Raw genomic sequence first — 23,135 nt, forward strand, 5'->3', positions numbered from 1 at the left:
CTGCCTGATTTTACATTTGTTTTGCTGTCCTTGTAAAGCACTTTGTAACTTCTTTTTGAAAAGTGCTCTATAAATAAAGATTATCATTATTACAAACAAATGCACTTTGATTAAAAAAACAGGGGAAAAAAATTATTTGTACTGAGATCCAAGCTCCGTCTTTGTTTCTGAAAACATCTGATATAAAACTGAATGATCGCTCACTCCAGACAAACACATTCAACCACTCACAGACAGGACACATTTTTACCTCCTTTTATTTTTCTGGAATGAATTTCAGGTTAGCAAAAACTTTATTAAAATTTCTATTTCTAAAGCAGCGAGCTAATAATCAAAACCATTTCATGGTTTACAGTCTAAAATAAGAAAACGGACGACGGGATTACTGCTGATTGGACAAACTAATCTGCTACAGTGCCATGAATTAAACTGCATCATCAACACATGACCAATGAATTGGTTTTGATTCTTCTGTGAATTACAGGCTTGGGATTTGAACCACAATCAGAGTCTGGAGCTGCAGCTTTGTTCTCAGCAGGCAGCAGCTGTCAGTCAGCCGGACGACTCAGAGACGAAGAGGAGGGCACTCTGACCGCTCCGTCCAATCAGATTCAGCCGCAGAGGCCGCCCCTGTCATTTTCACTGCTCTCACAGGGCAGACACAGCTGCTGACGCACCAAGCGCCTTCTACGATATGCTGGAAATGAAGACGCTGACTGGTTTTTATCCTGCTACAGCTCAGTTCAGCCAGTCTAGATCATCATCCTCCTCCTCCTCATCACCAAACAGAGGCGCAGGGGGCGGACGGCCCTTTAGGCTCTGCAGGGACAACAAAGAAATAACATGAATGTCTCCCTTTAACCTTTAATTAGAGATTTAGAGATACAGATTGTTATTGAATATTTACAGAAAAACAAAGACAGACTCAACAATGAGACAAAAGACAAGGGGAAGGGACGCAGAGTGCTGGACTAAACCTCAGAGTTTTCACCCGACAGATCCGTTCTCACCATCTCATCCTCCTCTTCCTCCTCGCTGGGAGCTGCGGGGGGTTTTGCAGGAGTTGTGTTCTGGAAAAATGGCTCCTCTCCATTTTCCTCACCCATTCCCCCAGTCAGACTGAGAGAATAGCAGAAATAAAAGAGTTGGGGGCAGAGGGGTGGGGAGGAGGGGAAGAGGCAGGAAGCAGCAGGAAACAGCAGTTCACAGAGGTAGTTAGTTTGAGGGGAAACATGCATTCATTTTTAGAGACTGGGGTACAAATATGTTACATCTGTGATCACGTTCAGTGAGATAAACATGTTAGTAATACTGTCACATGTTGTCAGACTGCATCAGACAACATGTGACGATGAACATGTACTGGCTTTATTTGAAGATATTTTATTTAGAAATGTACAATACGTAGAACTTCATGAAAACGTCGATACAAATATCTAAATTATTTCAAAACAGAAAAAAACTATTTTATATTTTTTCTTTAATACGTTCTTTTGTACTCACATTACTTCAAATATTTCCAATGTTTATCAAAAACAGAAATCTGCAAGTTTATGGTTCTAACAGCACGTCTTGTCTTGACAGTCGCCGTGATGAGCCGCCATGACAGACAGAACTCCCATGATTCCCTGTCAGCTTCGACGTTGTCTTTTCATTTTGTTCGATTGGTTGAGAGCCCCCTGGTGGCGGAATATCCTCACTGTGTGTTTAGGTCGGTCTACTTATTTTTCTTATTGACATTCTTCATATAATAACGATTTAAAGGAAAGCCCACCCAAAGCTATTTGATTGACAGCTTCACCATTTAAGTTTTATTAACAGCAAACAAGAGCGTAATACATAAAGTAAGTGGATAAGAATGAATATAAAACATAATGCACAATTAATTTAAATAAATAGACATGACCACAACTGTTGCCTTCAGTTATATAAACGTTGGTTATATTAACGTCAGTTATATTAACGTCAGTTGCAATTAAAGTCTGATATGAACGGGATCATCATCACATGCTTTGTCCCTTTAGAAGATGCATCTTTAAGCCATGAAAGTTTGCAAAATAAGAGACACTGGTAAGAATAGCTTCACACAGTGCATATGAACTTAAACACAAATGTGAAAACGCAAAAAATGCTAAATAATTGTATTTTTAAGCTGTGATAAAAAATGTGATGGATTGCAGCTAAGGCCTGATATCCTGCAAATGATCCATATTTTAAAAAAAGGTTTATCATTTGATAAATGACCTAAAATAATTAAAAATAGAAATAAATGTAAAAAAAATTGTTAAATATAAACACCAGAATATTTCCTTTCTTTTATTTTGCTAATCTTTTACAGAATGAGTCTTTTTTTAGACCAGAGCCTTCTCCTTTAATCATCTATAAATAAATGTCCTGTTACCTCCCTACAGTGTCACTCCGGTGATTCTCTGGACTCACCTCACGTCTTCTCCTGAGCTCTTGTGAAGAGTGTTGGGGGGTGGAGGGGGGTTCACTGGGGGTGAAAAAGCTTTCTGAGAGGCAGCTTTTATTTCTCCTTCCTGCTCTCTGTCCTCCACACACTCCTGCTCCGTCTCACTGCTCGCCGCTGCTTTGACTTCTGACACACTGTCTCGTCCGTCTGCAGGTGGCGCTCTCTCATCAGCTCCGTCTCGTGACTCTGCAGACCGGCTGGTGTCTTTTTCTTCTGCTGAGGTTTCTGAAGGAGTGAGCTGCTCCTCCTGTACTTCAGACTCTGCTGCTGCTGGTGTCTCTGCTTGTTTGGGTTCAGCGGCTGAAGCTGCTTCGGGATCCGTTTTCTCTGCAGTCTCAGCCTGTGTCTTTGACTCACTCACTGCCTCTGTTGATGCTTCCTGATCCTCCACAGTCTGGCTGACTCTGTTGGAATCCTTCTCGTGCTCGTCTTCCTCCTCCTTCTCGTCTCTCTCTCCGTTCACATGAACGTGCTGCTGACACGCCTGCTCTCTTTCTTTCACATCTTCACTTGCTTCATCTTTCTCAGCTTCCTCCTCGCTCCTCGTCGGTTTCTGTGGCGGTCTGTCTGTTCCACTGAGCAGCTGCAACGTGACATTCTGCACAGGGAAAACATTCAATCATGACACGTGCTTGGTCTGCAAAATCCCCAAACAACATCAACAAACTCAGGTGACGCATGCTTCATGAGTTAACATAACAGTCATAGACAGCTCAAAGAATACTTGAGACAAACTTTAACCCCCTGTAAGATTTTGGTTCTGTACAACTGTATTACATTGTTTTGAAAAAAACAAAACAAAACAAACATCCCACTGTATGATTGAGATAACAGAAACATAGCAGAATGGACTAACGTGTGGTTCATTCATGAAACTAAAGGATGGCTTCTATTGATCTTTAAAATGTGCCGTGGTCTGGACGAGCCTGAGAGATGAATGCTGTGGATGAAAGAGGAATTATTTCATCACAATTAAAAGAAAGCGAGAGCTGGACAAAAGACAGGTGTCGAACACAACGAGCCAACCGCGTTTAATAATAAAGAAACAAAAACATGGCCGCAGAGTACACACTATCTTCACTCCAGCAGAAGTACCGAAGCTCGACTCCAAACAAGAGACGGGTAAATGTAGAGGAAGAGATTCTTTTTCTTCACTCCTCGCTCTCACTCAGCCCATCACGGTGGAGTACAGAACCAAAAAAAACGTCTCAATACTCCAGGAGTTCACTATGTTTGTCTTCAATGATGACGCTTCATCCAACAACTACAGCTACAAAAAGACCTTTCAGTCTTTTTCACGACAGTGAACTTACCTTAATGGTCGTGACAATCACCCCGAGCACTGCCTGACCGCTGTACGACTCACTGACGTCAAACTCTCCTCGCAGAGAGTGAAACACTCCGTTCATCACACGCTTCACCTGCAAACACACACACACACACACACACACACACACACACACACACACACACACACACACACACACACACACACACACACACACACACACACACACACACACACACACACACACACACACACACACACACACACACACACACACACACACACACACACACACACACTTCACTTTTACAGCTCAGAGGTGTACAGTATGCGTGAACAGCCAGGTCAGGGTTTCAGAGGCAGTCCTTCAGAACTTCTGTATCCTCCTCACCATTAAACAGCCTTAAATGTGCCGGAACTACCCAAATCATTGTTATCACTTTAAAGTATTTAATAAGGAGGAAGATCTCTTTGTGTCAATGGATATATTTGTTTTATGAGAGCTTTTTGTTTAAAATCTGTTTTCAGACCCTTAAGGCTCCGACACATCGAGGGGATGGTCTTCTGTCGGTCCTAGCTGGACCATTTTTGCGGTGTGGTCGGAGAGAGTAATCTCTCTGATTGGCTGTTCGTTCAGAGGTTTCATTGATCTCCAGCTCTCGACACAGGTTTGGGAAAGCTGCTTGAGCATGCCGCTGTGGTGGTGTGGTGCACGACAGCTGTATCATAACAACGCACTACCGCCGGCGCCTGCTGATGCAGAGAGTTATTTCCTCTCACGCATGCAGAATGTAACGTGGTGGTTGGCCGCCGACCGTAGTCTTTGCGGTGTGTTCTAGAGCAACTTTTAGACGACGTGACAAGAACAAGACATGTTTGTCTTTGCAGTAGAGACGGCTGATTGTCAGGTTGCCTGCTGACAGAATCTACTGGAGACACACCTTTGTTATTGATAGTCTATAAATGTGAAATAGATTCCAGGTTTGAAAGTAATAACTCGTTGATATATGTGTAGAGGACTAGACAAACAGCTTAAGTTCTTTTTCAGTATGATGGTCTAAAGTGAAAGACAAAGATTCTTGGCAGTAGATCTGATATTCGACTGACATTAAAACATGTGTGATCTCGTGTACGACTCCTCACCTCTGCTGCAGTGTCTCCTGAACCCTCCTGCTCTCCCACTTTATTCTCCAGCTCAGCAACTCTCTTCTCCAGTTTCTCCCTGACAGCGTCTCCCTGCTGCTCCAGAGCGGTGTACTGAAAGAGGGGGGGGTGGAGTAACAACCACAGAGAGCAGACTCATGAATCAAGTGAGTTTGACGATCTCCAGCATGTCCTTAAAGGTGACATCTCGATGAAGGTTGTTTCTCTCAGTGCAGTCGTGTCTCTTACTTTGTCCTGCAGGGCCTGGAGCTCCTCAGTCTGCCTGCTCTGTGAAGACAGACTCTGTCCCTCCGAATCTCTCGACTGCTTCAGAAGTGTAAACTGATGAAAGTCAAAATAAATAAACTCACACTCAGCAGCCATCTTTGATAACTCTGTGTTTCAATAAGTAACCTGATTGTGTGTTACGGTGGCTAGCCTGTGTACCTTCTCCTGCAGCTGTGTCAGCTTGTCCTGCACAGAATCTCTCTGCTCAGCGAGTTCAGCCGACTCTCTGCTGTGCTGCTCTTTAGCAGAGGCCAACATCTGCTCGCACTTCTTCTTCCACTCGTCCTCCAGCTCTGCCTGCAGCTGAGACAGCTGCAACACAAGCGTTGATCAGCTGGGTGCTTTCTTCTTCAAGTTAGGATTGAACATTATCATTCATGCTCATAAACATAAAAGAGTTGTTTTTCACTGGATCGGACCTGTTCAGATGCAGCGCTGTCAGTGTTGGTCCTGGCTTTGCGGAGTTGAGCTCGGAGGTTGTCCACCTCCTGCTGGCTGCTCCTGCGGAGCTCCTCCACCTCCTCATCGCGACGCTGACGCTCATCCTGCCACTTCTTCTTCCTGTCCAACAGATTCTTGAAGGGGACAGACACCACCTATCCGTCAGCATTTACTCCACTTATTCTTTCATAATGTACAGTAAGAGCTGTGAAGTTAAAGGAAAGCTGACACGTCCTCCTCTTGCACTGACAGAAAGACAAAAACATGACTGTGCTCACTCGTTCGAGGCTCTCTTTGTCGGTCTTCAGGTCCTGGATTTCCTCCTCCATGTTGTTGAGTCTGAGCTCCATCTCTTTGCGTCTCTGCTTCTCTGAGCGGTACTGAGCCTGAGCCCTCTCTGCTGCCTCCTTCATTTCTGAAACACATCAGCACACTTTGTTAAGTTCACTTTTAAGAAGCACCACACTGAATGAGCCGCGGCATGTTCATACAAAGTAGCATTAGCTATGCTAGTTAGCATTTAGGGCCATGTTCTTTGGACATGGTTTTGATTTTATGCTGATAATCTGTCATCACACCTTTCGAGGTTAACCCCTTCCTAGAACCACTGCATGATAAAAACAAACATGTCAACTAGGCCATAATTAGCTGGAATGTTTAAGCTGGCCTTTTATCATTTCCATACAGCACGTAGCTGCAGACCCTGAACTGTAGCCTGACTTACGCCAAACAACCACAGTGACGTGGTCAGACGCTTTTCAGCAGCTCACATTGGTCCACTTGGTACGTAGCTGTGCTTGATGCTAGCTGCCAACGACTGCTAGCTTCAAGTTAAAGCCAAAATGTTGCTAGCTGCTAACAACTGCTAGCTTCAAGTTAAAGCCAAAATGTTGGTAGCTGCTAACAACTGCTAGCTTCAAACTAAAGCTAAAATGTATTTGATGACATGATAGCGGGGGCGCTGGTGGCCTAGTGGTTGGTTCACCCAACCCATGAAAAGAGGCAAGAGTCCTCAAAGTGAACCGCCTGGATCTGACTTGTGGCTCACTTCCTGCGTGATGTTCCCCACTCGCTCTCTCTCTCGAACCGATTTCTGACTCTCTTCACTGTCCTACCTCAACATAAAGACAATAATACAATAAAGCAGAAAGCCCCAGAATAAACCTTTAAGACATGATAGTATTGAATCAGAATCCGTTTTATTAGCCAGGTATGATTAAGTGTGTGGGTTGACTGTGCATTCTGTGTACAATGTAAACATTAAATATTAACAGAGTACAGAGGCTGTAGTAACCAGGGCTTCCAAACTGACCTCCACACTTTGCTTCTCATCATCCCTCATGACTTGCTCCTCCAGACACCTCTCTGCAGCTGTCCTATCCAATAACAGCAAACAAAGGCCCAAACTTCTACTTACTCACAGAAGAGACGTGGAAGACCGAATGCAAACTAACGTACTTGCAGTGAACTTACCACGCAATGCAGACACACAAGTATTATAAATGTTGTCCCGACTTAGATGAGCAACGTACACTGATGTGAAGACAACAAGTAGAAGTATAAATCAGTCTTTAAGGAAACTGAAAAGGACGTAGGGTTGGAAAAATGAGTAAAACTTTGTGTTCTCTAGTTCTTGATGATTTCATTTCATGAAGAGAGTGTTACAATTAAAGTCTTTAAAAAGGGCCTGAGAACTGATGTATGTTTTAAGGAGAGGAAATGTTTAAACTGTAATAACTGTCCTCCTCTCTGACTTCACAAAAATGATGACGAACAGAATCCACACCGACCTTCCAGCTGGGCTTCCAGCGCAGCGCTGCGTTGGCTCTGAGTGTCAGTGTCCTGCAGCGCTGAGCTCAGTTTGCCCTGCAGCTCGAGAACCTTCTGCTGGTGAGCTGAAGCGTCCAGCTGCAGCTGCGACAGGCGGGCCGCGGACGAAGCCAGATCCTCCGTCAGACGGACCTGGTGGAAGAGAGAGAGAGAGAGAGAGGAGGGAGGGGAAAGGATGTAACCAGTGTCTGTCCAGTGTACACGTAAACCAAGGCCACACACAGACAGCGGAACGACAGACTGACATCCTGGATGAGTGGCTACAGTGGCGTGAGTAGCGTGATCCTGTGGGAGGAAAATGATGAATGACAAGTGATGGGGAAAAACAGACAGAAGGGAAAAAGAAGACACCGAAAGTTAGTCCAATTGTAAATGAAGTATGGCTGCAAGCGGGATGATTCCAGGAGCAGAGGGGCAAATAGTAGTTCAAAACTATGCTCTATATTTTATGCAGATTTGAATCATTATCTGAAGAGGCTGTAATCTGTTGTTGCTCTTTATGCATCTATCATGCTCTCTTTACATGGACACCCTTCATGGAGCACTTTTTCATTATCGTCTCCCCTCTTTGTTTTGCAGCTACTATTTGACCCCAGTCTGGTGGCGGTACACAGAGAAACAGGCTCACCTGGCCGGAGCCCAGGTCCCGAGGCAGTGCATGCTGGGAAGAGAAATCAGTAAATGCTAGATTTTTCTCAAAAAAAGCAGAGAGCAGTTTGCAAAGGGTGAGGCGCTTCAAAATGAGTGACAGACTCACATCAGTAAACGATCTTTATTTAATGATTCTACAGAACAATGTATGGAGGCTACAAGCTCATGGTCCGGGTTCAAGTCTGGCATATGTGGCTCCCTTCTTGCATTTCATTCCTCCTGCTCTCTGTTTTCTACTCTGTGAAGTGTCCTACCAAATAACAACCCCCCCCCCCCAACATAAAAAGGAGGAAAAAAAGTAGCTTGACGACAAAGCTCTCGTCAGCATGATGTTCTTTTCTCAATAAAATCTGTTTTTTTTTTCAACTCATACTGCTGAAGTGAGTAAAAGAAATGAGTAATTAAGTAAAAGTAATTAAAATTAGTGAAGCTGAGGGCTTTTAAATTAGAGCCTCTCATCTACAGAGCAAAGAGTCAGTGTTCAGTTAGTTTTGTTTCTAAATGGTCATTTGAGAACAACACAACTGAAAACAAATAAAAACAAATCACCTCCTTTGAGCCGCAGATACCGCCCTGTTCTCTCGGCTTTACCACAGAAGATACTTCAGATAATCATGTTTTTAAATGGGGTATTTTGGTGAAGAAAATGTCATAAAGAAGACCCTGAGTGTTACTGACCTTGTTTGTTTTTAAGCAGTGATAATACAGCTCATAAACAACATTAGACCAGGAATGACACCAAGAATGAAACACAGAGAGCTGCTGATTTAAACAGAGGTCCATAAACAGAGAGCAAGGCCGACGTCTCCTCTCCGCCAAAACAAACAACAACCACAGAATTCAAATCTGTAAAAGCTACAGCCTTTAATTATACTCGACGAGGCTTGAGTGATGTCACCCATCTGTTACAGCAGGGAGCTCGATGGCGGTCGCCGTGCTGGCCTAACGACAGGCTGAGAGCTGAGGCGGGTTTTAAGCCTCTTGATGCATCGTTACGTCACGCCCGCCTGTCAATCAGGTCAGCACCCAAGAACTCTTCATAAAATCTGAAAGGATGAGCTTTTAAAATTTCACCCCCAGTAAGACATCGAGACATGAGCTCATCTCACCTATTTGCTTTTTGTACCAGCCTGTAAACATGTTGATTTCTTTTTTTTTTTTTTTTTTTTTTTTTTTTTTTTTTTTTTATTAAATGGTAGTGTATGTGACTTCAAATGCTTCTGCAGCCAGCCTCAAGCTGAAACTCTACAACTGCAGGATTTTGCACTTGCGAATCAGATTCATTTTCAACACAGGATGTTGCTGCTTGGTAAAAACAGTGGATGAAGCACTCTCATGTTTCTCTAAGAGTTTTGGAAACTTGAATTATAACAACAGTACTTCCTTTTCTAGCCTGATTTGCCTTTTTTTTACCCCCTTTAGGACCTCTATTAACCTCATTTAAAAATGCTGGAATAGAGAAAACACATCTGTAACAGTGAAATGTCGGCCAGTAAATACAAATATCTTCTATTCTGCTCTTTTCAGAAAGACATTAGAAATGTAAAAACATGTACCAATACTGTTTCTATACAAGTCTGAACACATCACGTACATGGGACTTATCTTTATGAATGACTGGAGCACATTCTTTAGTGCTGAGCAGGATTAGAAGATTGGTGCCCTCTGGTGGACCAAATATGCAACCACCAAAAACCTTTAAACTGTCGTCTAAGCAAGTAAAATATCTCTTTGCACATATTTTGAGCTAAATGCAAAGTGTGAAATTGAACTTGGAAGAACAGCTCATGTCTTACAGGAGGCTGAAGTGTGTGTCGTGCATCAGAGGGATTTTGGGATCGATGAACTACTAACTACTAGATATTTAGTCGAACTTGTCTTGATTCTGGGATTCGCCTAAAAGCTCAAGGTCAGGCTCGAGACTTTTGTCACCTCCTGCCATCATCTCACCCTGTTGGAGCAGCCTGTCAGCGTGTACACACAGCACCGTTTTGTCTGTGACGCTGTGAAGCAACAATCAAACATTTCTCTGTAAAGAACAAAGTGTCACCTTGTCCTGCTCGGCCTGCAGAAGTCTGGCCTGGTTCTGTTCGCTGGTCGACTTCAGCGAGTCGTTCCTCTGTTCCAGCAGCAGGTTACTCTGCTCCATGCACCTACAACGACATTAAGATGTTTCTTTATTCATCCCCAATGGGGATCAACAGGCGATGCAGCAGCAGCAATACAGAAATCAAAAAAAGTCAAAACCGAATAAAATAGTAACTAATAAATACGATACAATTTGACAAATAGTAGAAGAGGATATATACAGAGGACTTTACATAAAGGGTGAACTCAGCAGGACAATGAAGAAATGATGAGCAGTGAAAGGTTAAAGTGACCAGTGAAGATTTAAAGTGACGTGTGTTCAGAGGCAGCGAGTTAGGTAAACTGTTATAAAGCATAATGTAATATAGTGCAATAGAGACTATGCAATGTATAGAATATAAATATGATCATTATAAATGTGCATATAATGTAATAATAGTATGCAGTTATGACTCTAACATACATGCTTTACATATGTTTTAATTAATATATGTCATATGTCGCTCAAATATCAAAATGTCATAAAAGCCGTTGCAGGATCCTTACCAGCCTTTTTAAAACAAACAAAATAAAAGGTATGAGTGAGAGAGAGAGAGAGAGTGAGAGTGAGAGAGAGAGAGAGAGTGAGAGAGAGAGAGAGAGAGTGAGAGAGAGAGAGAGAGTGAGAGTGAGAGAGTGAGAGTGAGAGAGAGAGAGAGAGCAAGAGAGAGAGGTAGAGAGAGAGAGAGAGAGAGAGAGAGAGAGTGAGAGAGTGAGAGTGAGAGAGAGAGAGAGAGCGTGAGAGAGTGAGAGAGAGAGAGAGAGAGAGAGGAGAGAGAGAGAGAGAGAGAGAGAGAGAGAGAGAGAGAGAGAGAGAGAGAGAGAGCAAGAAAGAGAGGTAGAGAGAGAGAGAGAGAGAGAGAGAGAGTCTGTGACGTGTGTACAACAGGAAGTCAGGACATGATGATCTTCTCTTTGCACTGATTGTAACGACCGGACTTTTTTGGTTCGACTCACCGCTGGTTCTCGTTGATGAGCTCTCCGATTTTACGGTTCTGCTCCTCAACGCGGGAGCTTTTCTCGAACACTTCTTTTTTCAAACATTCGTTCTCCTGAACAAAACCAAAAGAGGATCTCTTCAGAGACAGAAACACCCGGGCGTGTGACATGACGATGGCTGTTTGTGGAAGCGTGCGTTTACCTGGACTATTCTTTGGATGTTGTGCATGATCATGGAGGTTTCCATGGACATGCTGGGCACAGCGAGCGAAAGGCCTCCCTGCTTCTGAAGCTCATCGATCTGTTTAAAAATAAAGATAGTAAGGTAGAAAAATATCCTTCTTGTTTAAAGACGCTTTATGAATATATCCTTCTTCAGAGGAGTTTGTTGTTTTGTTTTTTTTACCTTTGAGGACAGTTGATCCACTTTGTCCGCAACTTTTCCCACACATAAGCGGATCTCTGTGTTGTGCTGTCGGGCTTCTGTCATCAGGAAAGAAGTCACATCGCTGGAGCCTGGAAGGAAACACATTCAGACTGATCTCAAGACAAGTTTTTTTTAACCTTTATTTATCCAGGAGAAGTCCCATCGAGGTTAAAAAGCTCTTTTTCAGGGTCTTCCTGGGAGCACTGTAAGGCTCCTTTTCGAATGCAGGAACTCGGGACTGCCAACAGGCAAGAAAAGGCTAATGTTGAGTGTTTTAAAACAGGATGCACTTTGGGCTGGTGAAGACGTCCCATTTCTCATCACTTAACAAGTAAACGTGGGTTGACCCATCGGCAGACGTTTTTACTTCAGCAGTCTTTACGCTGAACATGTTTATACATTTAAATCATCATCAAACAAGCGTCCGTTTTATTATTTGTGTATCAAAAAGCCCATTCTGCTGATACGAGGGAACAAGCCCATTCATATGAAATGGGCGTCAAGCGTCATGCTGGGGTCAATGTGAAAGCAGCAGCAGCACAGCGGTCCATTACGTGACCTCTGAAGGTGACTTTTATTCTAAATAAGTCGTCGAAAACGATCAAACTGGCGGCTTTTTATTTGCATTAAAAAAACAGAGAAAAATGACGTGTTTCAAGTGGCACGATCTTAGACCATTGCACATGTGCACATCGCGGTCGCACTGTTGTGCTGCCTTATGGAGGTCTCGTAAATGGACTGCATGTTCTTACCCATGTAAGAGACGGCTGGTGCAGGGTAGACCTGGCTGACCTGCTGCAGCTGAGACGGAGCCACAGACGTCTGCGTGTACATGTAAGGCTGTGACACAACAAAAGGAGTTAGTGATCACCTCCGTAAGAACCTGAAGTACGTAATGTGGTGACGTAGTACCTGAAAGGCGTGGCTGCTGCCGGGCAGCCCGGGCTGATGCACAGATGTGCTCATAACAGGAAGTAAGGCAGAAGGCTGAGCGGTGAGGGGATGAGGATGGACTGCAGGAGAAACGAAGAGCAGATTTGGAAATCCAGCAAGAAACTGAAACACTGAAAATCCACAAAGGGAAATGTCCTTGTATGTTGAAGACGGTCACCATGTGTTGGAGCTGGAGCTGGAGCTGGAGCTGCAGCAGGGACAGGAGCTGGAGCAGAGGTGGAGAGGGGGACCGGAGACGGCGCCGTGGGCTGATCCTTCGCTCTGCTGCCACTGGTGTCCTGCAGATGGAAGCAAGAGGCAGCCACTCTGTAAACTCTGACAACCACCTCAAAACAAATCCGACATTTTTGATGCACGTTGAGGAAATGCGGCTGACAGCAGCAGGTGGACGTGAGGGAAACATCAGCGTGTCCAATCGCAGCAACAGAGTTGAGCAGCGTTCATCAGGTCGGTTGCAAAGTGTCTGGATGTTTCGTATTTCAAGGCAGGGTTGGTCATTTTACTAGCGTTTACACCCGACCGCTTCCCTCCGTGCTCCCTCTAAAGCCACGCCCCCTCACTTACACGCACCAGCGCCGTCGCTCCAGAAGCTGACCTCAGCTCATAACATGCATCATGTCGAAACTAAGTGGTCTCATGTCTCATTCAGCGCTACGTAAACTCACAGCATTGAACAGTAAGCTTCGAGTGAACGCGAGGCGTAGAGAACGAGCAGGCAGACAGCGAGGCGTGTGATTGGTGTATCAGATCGGTACCTCGTGGCAGACATTGGTCAAAGTTGTTACAGGCTAACCCGCTACAGATGATGGATTTTATTCGTTCCTTTTTCAGACAACACAAGTTATTAATGTCTGTCAGGACCTAAAAGACCATTTCAACCAAAATCTTTATGAAGTCTATCTGGAGAAACCAACCCTGCCTTTAAAACGTTCATTGTGATGATGACCATTCTGTACACAGTGCTGTGACTCTACAGAGTGGATTCTGACCGTCACTTGTGTCACGTTTGACATGAACGCATTTTGACCTTGATGTCAATCATTATCATTTCATGTTGCAGAGGTAACACGTCTGCTTGTTTTAAATACAAAACAAGACAAAAAAGAGCTTTAATAGAAAAGACAAAAACAGACGTGTAGCAAAGGGGAGGAAGAAGAACATTTGACGTGGAGTTTTTAAAAACAGAAGTGAGCCAAATGTAGGAAGTCTGGTGAGTATCTGTGAGAGAGAGTTTGTGTAGATGTGTCTGAGGTCATTTAGATTTCAGTCTAAACCTTCGAGCTGCAACAACGCACCAAACCAACGTGTTTTTAAATATCTGTTCAGGATCACTGAGGAGTTTTACAGCACTGAGGAGGCCGCATCAGGCTTTTTGAGCATGCACGTCACACAAACGTACGGGACACAAAGCCTGTCAGCTGATCTTCTGCAGTAAAAACGTCCTTGGTAGGATTGTGTGAACACACCTCAAGCTCAGAGTCGCTGGACTCGGGCTGGCCGGCTGCTCCGGTCAGGAAAGGCAACATGGGCTGTCCCATCTTGGCCATGCGAGAGATCAGCTTGGCTTTTGTGGCGTCTGGATTCTACATTAAAGAAAAGAAAGTTAGTGTCAATAAGACTGCCAAATCACTTAAATATCAAAGTATGCGATTAAAATAAAAACGACTTACTGCCAGCTGTTCACTCAGTGAGTTTGACTTCACGCGAACTGGAGGCTCCCTGAAAAACAACGAGACAGGTCGGTGTCATTGGAGGGACAGAAAAGACATCACGGGGTAAAGGATGCTGAAGTCTCCCTCTCACCCTGGTCTTCCTGGAGCTGGGGCCGAGGTCTGTGCTGGGGGCTCGGGGGCCAGGTTCTCCACACTGGGGGAGGGGGAGGGAGCAGCCGAGTCTCTGGAGCAGGCCGCGGCTCGCTCAGAGCCGTTCTCCCGGGCAAACTTCACCTGGAGCACAACGTGACACGGAGGTCATGTGAGGAGGGGGCGCTCCTTCAATAAAGACACCGTTTACCGTCTCTACACAGGGGATCAGGCTGCAGTCCACACTGACGTGCAACTTACCCGCCGGGGCTCGGCTTCAAATATAAGAGTGCTGTTTGCCGGGACGCGGTTTGGGACTCCTTTGGATCCGTAAGCCAGGTTGGGAGGGATGATGATGAGGCGCCGGCCTGCTTTCTTCATCCCCAGCATCCCTTCCTCCCAGCCCTGATTCACAGGAAGAAGAGCAAAAGGGAGAATCACAAGCTGCGCTGCGCTTCTTCAACCACCGGCTCCAGAAAAGAAAAGGAAAAAATCGGTTGAAGAAACTTAAATTCCTGCAAATTCACTGAAGCAGTCGTCACAGTGTTTCCCTGATGACTCACATATTGTATTCTTTTTAAAAGCTTTACATAAAGAAAAGAAAACCTCCTGACTGATCTTAGACTGGAGTCAGTAAAATCCCTCATGTCAGCCTCTTTGTTTACTTTGTATTTTTTACAGAAACAGATAATGATGTTTGTGGAAGGACTGAACTGACACTATCTGGACTCACTTTGATCACTTTTCCAGCTCCGACCTTCAGTCGCAGCAGCTTGTCCTTGTTCTGGTTGGAGTCAAACATCTGAAACGATATTGAAGATTGAACGAGTCATCAAGTCACACAAAACAACTAAACTGTTTCATTGGGGGTTTTTTTTCCGGGATTTTCTGCCTTTATTTTGAGAGAGAGAGAGAGAGAGAGAGAGAGAGAGAGAGAGAGAGAGAGAGAGAGAGAGAGAGAGAGAGAGAGAGAGAGAGAGAGAGAGAGAGAGAGAGAGAGAGAGAGAGAGAGAGAGAGAGAGAGAGAGAGAGAGAGAGAGAGAGAGAGAGAGAGAGAGAGAGAGAGAGAGAGAGAGAGAGAGAGAGAGAGAGAGAGAGAGAGAGAGAGAGAGAGAGAGAGAGAGAGAGAGAGAGAGAGAGAGAGAGAGAGAAAGTGGATAGAGTCGGAAATCGGGGAGAGAGAGACAGAGTAAAGGGCCTCAAGCTGGAGTCGAACCCGGGCCTAAAAACTAAACTGTTTAAAAGATGGGATGACATGACGGCTTCCCGAACATGACTGGAAGACATCTGAAGCTCCCCCTTCTGATTGGCTGCAGTACAGGTCATTAACTCCACCGTCTCCATGTTAGCAGATGAGACATGTGTCGAGCTGTAGAACTGAAATAGAAGTCAGGTGACTGCTGTTAACAGCGGCTCTTGTCCTGCTGATTTGTAAGTGTAGCTTTTATTTGTTTGCGATGAAATAATCCATGGTTGACAGCTCTGTTGACAAATGAGAGCCTGACATTGCTTTCTTCATCAGATTATCAGAACAGGGGAGGGCTCATTGATCACTTCATAAATGTGTGTCTGCTTCAAATCGACGGAAAAAATCCGTCGTGCCTTGGACTGTTCCCACCTGACGGATCGAAGACGTTTAAGGGGAGTTCTGTTTAGAAAAAGAGGCGGGACATCAATGCCGCCGCTCCACCTGTCAATCACAGAATCACTGACTCTGTTTGGCTGCACTCCATCTTCACAAAGAGTCGATGGCACAATGAGAAAAGTGTTCCCACTGTTCCGTACCTGTCCGATGGCGTGGTTCTGCAGGAGCCAGCCCGTGTACACCACCTCCAACGAGTCCCCGTTCTCCACCGCCTGACCCTCGCCCAGACTCAGATCCTGCACCACCACGATGTCTAACGAGGCCACGCTGTTCGCTTTGGCCAGACAAACCTGGAGAACATACAGAGGCATGACACACACGACCACATGACACCCGGGGAAGGCTTCGGATCTGATACGGTCCAGACTCCTGGAGGAGGGAGGGGGGAGGGGGAGGGCTCTCACCTCTTTGCAAAAGTCTGACGACGCTTTGTCCGACTCAAACATCAGGGACCAGTTCTGCCTCTGGTCGTCGTAAAAAGTGCAGTAATTGTTTGGTTGTACCTGCGGGAGGAAACCAGCATGTGGTCAGGAACTGTGAGGGGACGAGATCAGGAGCAGTTGCACTCGGGGGGGGAATCATTTTTGGGATCATCGGCCAAGCAGATAATATCGACCAACATGAGCATATCCAGAGACCGGTATCAGATACTTTTATCACAGATACACAACAAAAACAATCGTTTGAGTTTTACACCAGCAGAGGACGCTACATGGATTACAACGAGCATCATCAACTTCTTGTGGAAAAATCGATCTTCTCCTCAAGTGTTTGATCGATCTAAAAGAACTATCCAATACGTGTCACATCTTTTCTCTCAATTATTTGGATATCGGAGCTAAAATCCCATTTCGGCCAGCCCCCTCGTCTCAATGTGATTCATTTCATTGTGTGTGTGTGTGCACATGTATTCACCATCTTTTACATCTCTACTCACCGTGAAAACGAAGCCCACGTGAATCTTGGCAGCGGTCACTTGCTTCTGTTGGCTCAAGTACAGAAGGAGCTTGTACTGGAAAAAAAAAAAGGAAGAAAAAAAAAAAAATCAAAAGCTGCAGCAATAATCTCAAACAAATGACCAGTTTTAATAAAAGGTTCAAACCTCCTTTGTTGTGTGGCTGCCCAGGACGGCTGCTCCCAGCTTGCCTTGCTTCACATACTGTCCGTTAATACTGCACAGAGGAGAAAAGATGTTTTTACTTTAGATTTCAAACACATTTCTTTTGATGGTTTTTTTTTTTTACTATTATGGCATGCTGATAAAATCTTTTGAAGATTTCAGAAAGAATAAAATCATGAATAAAGTTGTTGTTTTTTCAATGTGGCACAAATCCAGGGATGCTCACTATCTGAAGGCTTGGACCGCCGTGGCGAATAACACTGCGGGGGCTCCGGGTGGGGGAGCTGCTTTCTGTGCAGGTGGAGCTGCAAACAGAACCAAAATAAAATCTCCATGAGTTCATCCTCCATCATCATGGAGATCAATCTGAAGCCACTGGTTTGGGAGATTTGCCGCTGGGTTAGCGTACCTGCGTTGGAGCTCTTTCTGGGCTGTTTGGGAGCCGTGTACTGGAAGGAGTCGTTCCCCTGACTGGCTTCCTGGTCGAGTCCGAACAAGGACGCCAGCTTGGCCCTGCGAGGAGAGTGAGTGTAAAGATGACACAGATATCAGTATGTGTGGCATGGATCGTCCACACTGCATGGATACACTTATAGGAGGGGGGGGGGGGGGGGGCAGATGTGAGATAAGGACGCTGCACTGAGCGACTCGTTCCCACAAAGCGGCTCCAAACTTCAGCAGCTCCTTACAGCCAAATAATCCCCCTAAAGGTTTAAAAGTCACAATGGGCTACTTTATATGCATTCTGTCCGCAGAACTGTACGGCTTTTCTCTCACTAGATTTCATTCCATTCAAATGTGTTTTTCTTCACGAAGAATAACCAGCGACGATGTCAGAGTGACTTTTGAATACTTTTCAAAAAGGAGCCCGTCGATGCACGATTCATTTTACTAACACCATTTCCAATCTGTGAAAATTCTGCACCCTGTTCTTGATACGTTACAGAGGGAAACGCACACTGAGGATAAAACATCGCACACAAAGCATGCAGGGCTCATTTTCACGTGACGTGTTGAAGGTGCACGCAGCTCGCATCATTAGAGCAGACTAAAGACCGAGCTGCAGGATGGGTCGTTTGGGATGGACGACAACATTTACTTTTCAAAATCCACACACACAAAAAAAATCCCATCGTTCAGATCTTTGTACCTTGTATGAGGGTCTGAGTGGTCGAGCTCTTTGCAAGAAATCATACGATATTTGCAGAGGTCAGAGACCACGGGGCAACCATGACAGCGTTCATTTAAACGTGATGGTGAAGTTTGGACAGAGGAGGAAAGCAGACAGGGGGGAGAGAGGAAGTCACAGGTTGGGACTAGAACCTTCACACGCGGGCCGCGACCTCACCGCGAGGCCATCGGCGCCCGAGAACAAACCTCGAAACAGTCGAAGTGGTCTCACAGCAGCGGGCTGTCTCGGTTCATTTAGACGTCATGCAGCTTCCTGAGTCAAAAAAGTTGTTTTCTGTTTTGTTTTTTTAAACTTCTTATAAATCCAGAATGTTCTCCTGGTAATGCAGCTACATGAGCATCAGGACAAGACGGACGTTTGTATCATTCGTTTTCTTTCTTTCTTTTTTTTTAAATCGATGACTCGACTGAGTCCCTTTGTGAAGAAGACATGACAGGAAGCTGAAGAGACGGAGAAGGTTCAGGCTGAAGAGTGTTAGCCAGACACACACACACACACACACACACACACACACACACACACACACACACACACTCAAACACAGAAATGTGCAAATGTGATGACTCGATATGGACGTCTGACTTTGTTTCTGTGGCGTTGACAAAGGTCCCTTTATAGTCTGATAGGTAGAAGTAAGTTATAATATGTTTCATATTAACACCACATCAAACTCCAGTCTTTGATCGTACAGTCTAAATGAGACATGTTCAGGCTCACGCAGGCAGAAACCAGTTTTGTCAGGACATCAAGAACAAGTCTTCTCTCATCCGCTCGCTCAAACCGGCACGTTCAAAACCTCGTACAAACGATTTGTCCACCAGGGGGGACAAAAATGAACTCTTTGTCAGCACACCAGAGCGTCCTATCAGCGGCTTCTCGTGCTCTTCTTCTGCAGATTTAACCCGACAAACTGCGTCCACTGAGGAAAACCCCCCCGAGAGTCAGCGTGTGAAGCTCCAAACAACAACAACAACAACAACAACAAGGAGGAGGAGGATCTTCAGGAAAGACAATTCAAGATCAAAACATCGGTTCATGACATTTGCACTTCTATAAGACGGAGAGAATAAAGCAACAAGTCTTTTTTATGAGCCACAGGCAGCAGACATCTTTGGCTCATTATTCAATGACATGTATACAATGGTTATCAGCAGCTTTCATTAGCATCAACTTCCTCCATCATCAGCATCAAAAGGAGCCAGCTCAGAAAACTTCTGCAAACTTTTCAGTGATGTGAAAACACGCCGAGCCTTGGAAAATGTGCACTGACCCCGGTAACTCCCTCCAATGGTAATCGCTGGGATCCCCGAGAACGGCCATGTTGAGAGCCTTCAGGCCCTCATCCTTGAAGGTAAGGAGCTGGGATGAGGAGGGGGAGTCCGTTTGCATGTGTGAGTAGAAATCCTTCTAGTGTACGTTCCAGCGCCCTGAGTCCTGGGCTACCCCGATCGCTTTGGTTCTCTCTCCCCCCCCCCATCCGCCGCCGCCCCCCTCCCTCCCGGCTGCTCTCACACCAACATGGCACATTCAACAGCACAGCAGGGGGAAGGAAAGCGACGAGCTTCGACTTCTTCTCCACTGAGCGCTCCGGGCTGTGGCCGGGGACCTTCACCTTCCTCCTCTAACTGGCAGCATGTGAGAGGCATTAGCCGCCATATCAGCCCTCCCTCCTGGAGCAGGGCAGGGTTACCCTACACAGGCTGCTTATTGCATGCACACACACACACACACACACACACACACACACTGTGCTGCTGCTGCTGTTATCACACAATGCCATCACACATGGTGGTCAGGCTGAAAAATGTGGCAAAGCTGTAACTGAACGCCTCGTAACAGAGAGTCCAGTTGTATAAACCGAGTCAGTGTCACAACAAAAGGAGCTCAGTGTGGACTGATGAAGCATCGTGTGTTTGTCAACATCACTAAAATCTCTATTTTCAGCATTTTCACACATATCAGATTAGACTTATTCTTTGTCCTGACAATCTGCACGCCGTCAGATCATCAGACACTTCACTTCACATTAAGCCAAGACGTGTCGTAAATGTGTTCATGACAGAGACTGAGGAGATCAGCGGCTTTGATAGAAATGGGAAATCTCATTTCACGGCAGGACCTGAGAGCACGCCATGACAAGAGTTGATGACTTCTGCAGCGGTCCAGCAGAAATCACGTGGGATTGTGTCTGAATTTAGCTGAAATAAAAAGTGACTCCATGACTTGGACACTTGTTGTAAATGGGGTCAACATGTCATCTTGCTGTTTTAACGCAGGATTCATTTAATGTGGACAATCAAAACTTTGACTAAAGATCTGGAAGTATTGGGCATATAAAAGCATCTTTTAGGAAGCTTGATTGTGTATGTTCATCTTTTTAAAGCTGCTCACTGTGCCTCTCTGTTATCACAGTAAATGATGAGAGCAGTTAATCTAATTATATTTACTTCACTGGTTAAAGAAAATCTAAGAGACATCTCCACAACCTCACAAGTCGCATCAATGAACAGATTTTAAGTGAGATGTGGCACACATATATTTATATATCACAGACTGGTTGACAGTGGCTAAGCTAGTTAGCTCGCACATCAGTCAGCAGCATTATCTTTGATGTGTGCTAACAAACTCACCCTCCGGAGGGAAACAGGAAGTCTCCGTCTTCATCGTCCCCGACGAACATCTTTGTAGTTTAAAAACTTCTGTTGTTAAATAAAACAAATGCACTAAATGTGTGAGCTATTTTTTTACATGACTTGCTTGTTAATCTGTGTCTTCCCCTTCCTGTTTGTGGTGGAATCGATCAGCTGACTTTCCACCTGACCCCAAAATCAGTGAGCGCCGGTGACCGCTAGAGGGCGCCAGAGACTAAAAAACGGGTTTTAAAATGACCCACAAACACATAAATATGATCAAATAAAGGTTGATAATCAGAATCAATCAGACAACTACAGCTGATCCAGAACAAGGGCTGCTCCATTATGGCAAAAATGTTATTATCATTTTAAATAATAGTGATATTGATTACATATTATAGTGAATAGTGATAATAATGATGTGTTTTTAATTAACTATGATTTTGAGTTAGTGGCGATGTGGGCATACTCTTGTTGCCAAAATCTAACACTACACATTTGATGTGACAAAACCTATCAAAACGAGCTCAACATTTAAAGAAAAGTAATCATTTGAACGATTTAAATGATTATCTTGATTGTAGGAGGCCACAAACGTAACTGAAATTTAAATTGGTTAACCGCACAGTGCTTTCCTGCCAGGAAAGTGGATCACTTCACTCCAGTTTAGAGCTGCAGCTATCGAATATTTTAGTAATCGGGTATTCTATCGAATATCCCGTCGATTAATCGAGTAATATAATAAATCATACTTTTGCTTAATTAAGGTTTAACTCGTCTTGGGTCGTCCCTACAAACCTGCTTCTTTGCAGTTACCATGGAAACGCCTGCTTGTTACAGCCAACCACCTCTGCTTTACAGCTGCTGATGATGCTCACCATATTACTGACAGGGTCCCAAATTCACTTTCTGATTCACTGGTCAAGGCGGCAGGTAGATGAAAAATACAGGCCAAACATGTTTTAATGGCTGAAATAGCAAATAGTGTTTTGTGTAGCCTACACATCTGTTACAGTACATTTAATAGAGAAAGCATTATGTTCTGTTGAATCAATCACAGAATCAATCATTATGTCAGATAAGGAAATTGAGAAACTTTAAATATATATTTGCTAAATTATTATTCCACAAACAAGTTCTGTCTTGATTTAGCTTTGAAGACATTAGACATTTCATATAATCAGCCTGTATATTATTAAAAGTGTATCTCTGTCTGCTCCTGCAGCGCGTGCATTCAGCGCGCTCACAGACTATAGAGACCAGAGACGCGTCTATGACAGAGACTGTGAGGACGTTGCTATCGTTATGTTAGCTGCAAACACGGAGAGAGTGAACGGAGAAAAGCCGACTGTTTCACCGGATCACGTGTTCCTGACTGGGTCGTATGGATCACGGATCAACTGTGTGCTGACTAAAAATTAAAAGGGGCACGCCGCGCTCGCGTGTGCGCGCGTGTGTGTCCGTGTGCGCGTGTGCGTGTTAGCGCTGTGTGTCAGAGAGAGGAGCAGGGAGCTGCAGCTACATTAAACGTGTTTTATACTCATACCAAAGTTTTGATGACGCAAAAAAAAAAAAAAAAAACTTGACGAAGCTTCGAGGCAGCGAAAATTCCTCGATGAATTTTTGTAATCGAATTATTCGATTTATTCGAGGAATCGTTTCAGCTCTACTCCAGTTCTGAGGTCTTTACGCTGGCTCCCAGTCTGTCAGTGAATATAACTTAAAACAGACTTTCAGTTTATAAAGCAGAGAATGGTTTTTTGACACAATGCGTTATCGACCTTCAGATTCTGAATGTACCATCCAGACCGCTGAGGTCATCGGGACAGGTCTGCTCTCTGTCTCAGAACCAAACACGTCTATGCTCTTTTTATCTGGATCAAACTCCTGTTGACAGCTTCCTTCCCTAAAGGACATAAAACATGCCAACTGTAACTTTGACTCTTATCATGAAGGCCTGAGCTAAGTTGTTTGAGATAATACCTTTTAAATGTTTCTGTTTCCCTTTGTCATGAGGCTCTCGATGTCTTATGTGAGGAACTTTGAATTGCCTTTTTGCTTAAATGGCCTCTATAAATACATTTTCCTTACCTTGCCTTCTGATTATCATTAATCCTGACTACAAATTCAGCAAAGTTAGGTTCTTGTGCAGTTTGTGGGAGTGAACAAGTCTGGGATTAAA

At 44.6% G+C, this 23,135-nt stretch overlaps 1 protein-coding gene across 1 annotated transcript; it reads right to left on the reverse strand.

Moving 5' to 3' along the window:
- Nucleotides 1-239: 239 nt before the first annotated feature.
- fkbp15b (FKBP prolyl isomerase family member 15b) lies at nucleotides 240-21,154 on the reverse strand. The gene is made up of 29 exons (XM_079352446.1): nucleotides 20,951-21,154; nucleotides 17,538-17,641; nucleotides 17,355-17,433; nucleotides 17,111-17,180; nucleotides 16,946-17,020; nucleotides 16,413-16,511; nucleotides 16,149-16,298; nucleotides 15,097-15,165; nucleotides 14,625-14,768; nucleotides 14,365-14,507; nucleotides 14,232-14,280; nucleotides 14,028-14,144; nucleotides 12,719-12,839; nucleotides 12,520-12,620; nucleotides 12,360-12,447; nucleotides 11,587-11,696; nucleotides 11,383-11,481; nucleotides 11,199-11,293; nucleotides 10,165-10,267; nucleotides 7,424-7,595; nucleotides 5,912-6,048; nucleotides 5,612-5,767; nucleotides 5,352-5,504; nucleotides 5,154-5,246; nucleotides 4,905-5,018; nucleotides 3,787-3,894; nucleotides 2,440-3,071; nucleotides 1,011-1,119; nucleotides 240-819 (listed from the first exon to the last, which is right to left on the reverse strand). Exons 1-29 carry the CDS (start codon nucleotides 20,998-21,000, stop codon nucleotides 739-741), a joined length of 3,621 nt encoding a protein of 1,206 aa, XP_079208572.1. The 5' UTR covers nucleotides 21,001-21,154; the 3' UTR covers nucleotides 240-738.
- Nucleotides 21,155-23,135: the final 1,981 nt, after the last annotated feature.

Source organism: Symphodus melops (assembly GCF_947650265.1).
Source record: "Symphodus melops genome assembly, chromosome: 1".
NCBI lineage: Eukaryota > Metazoa > Chordata > Actinopteri > Labriformes > Labridae > Symphodus > Symphodus melops.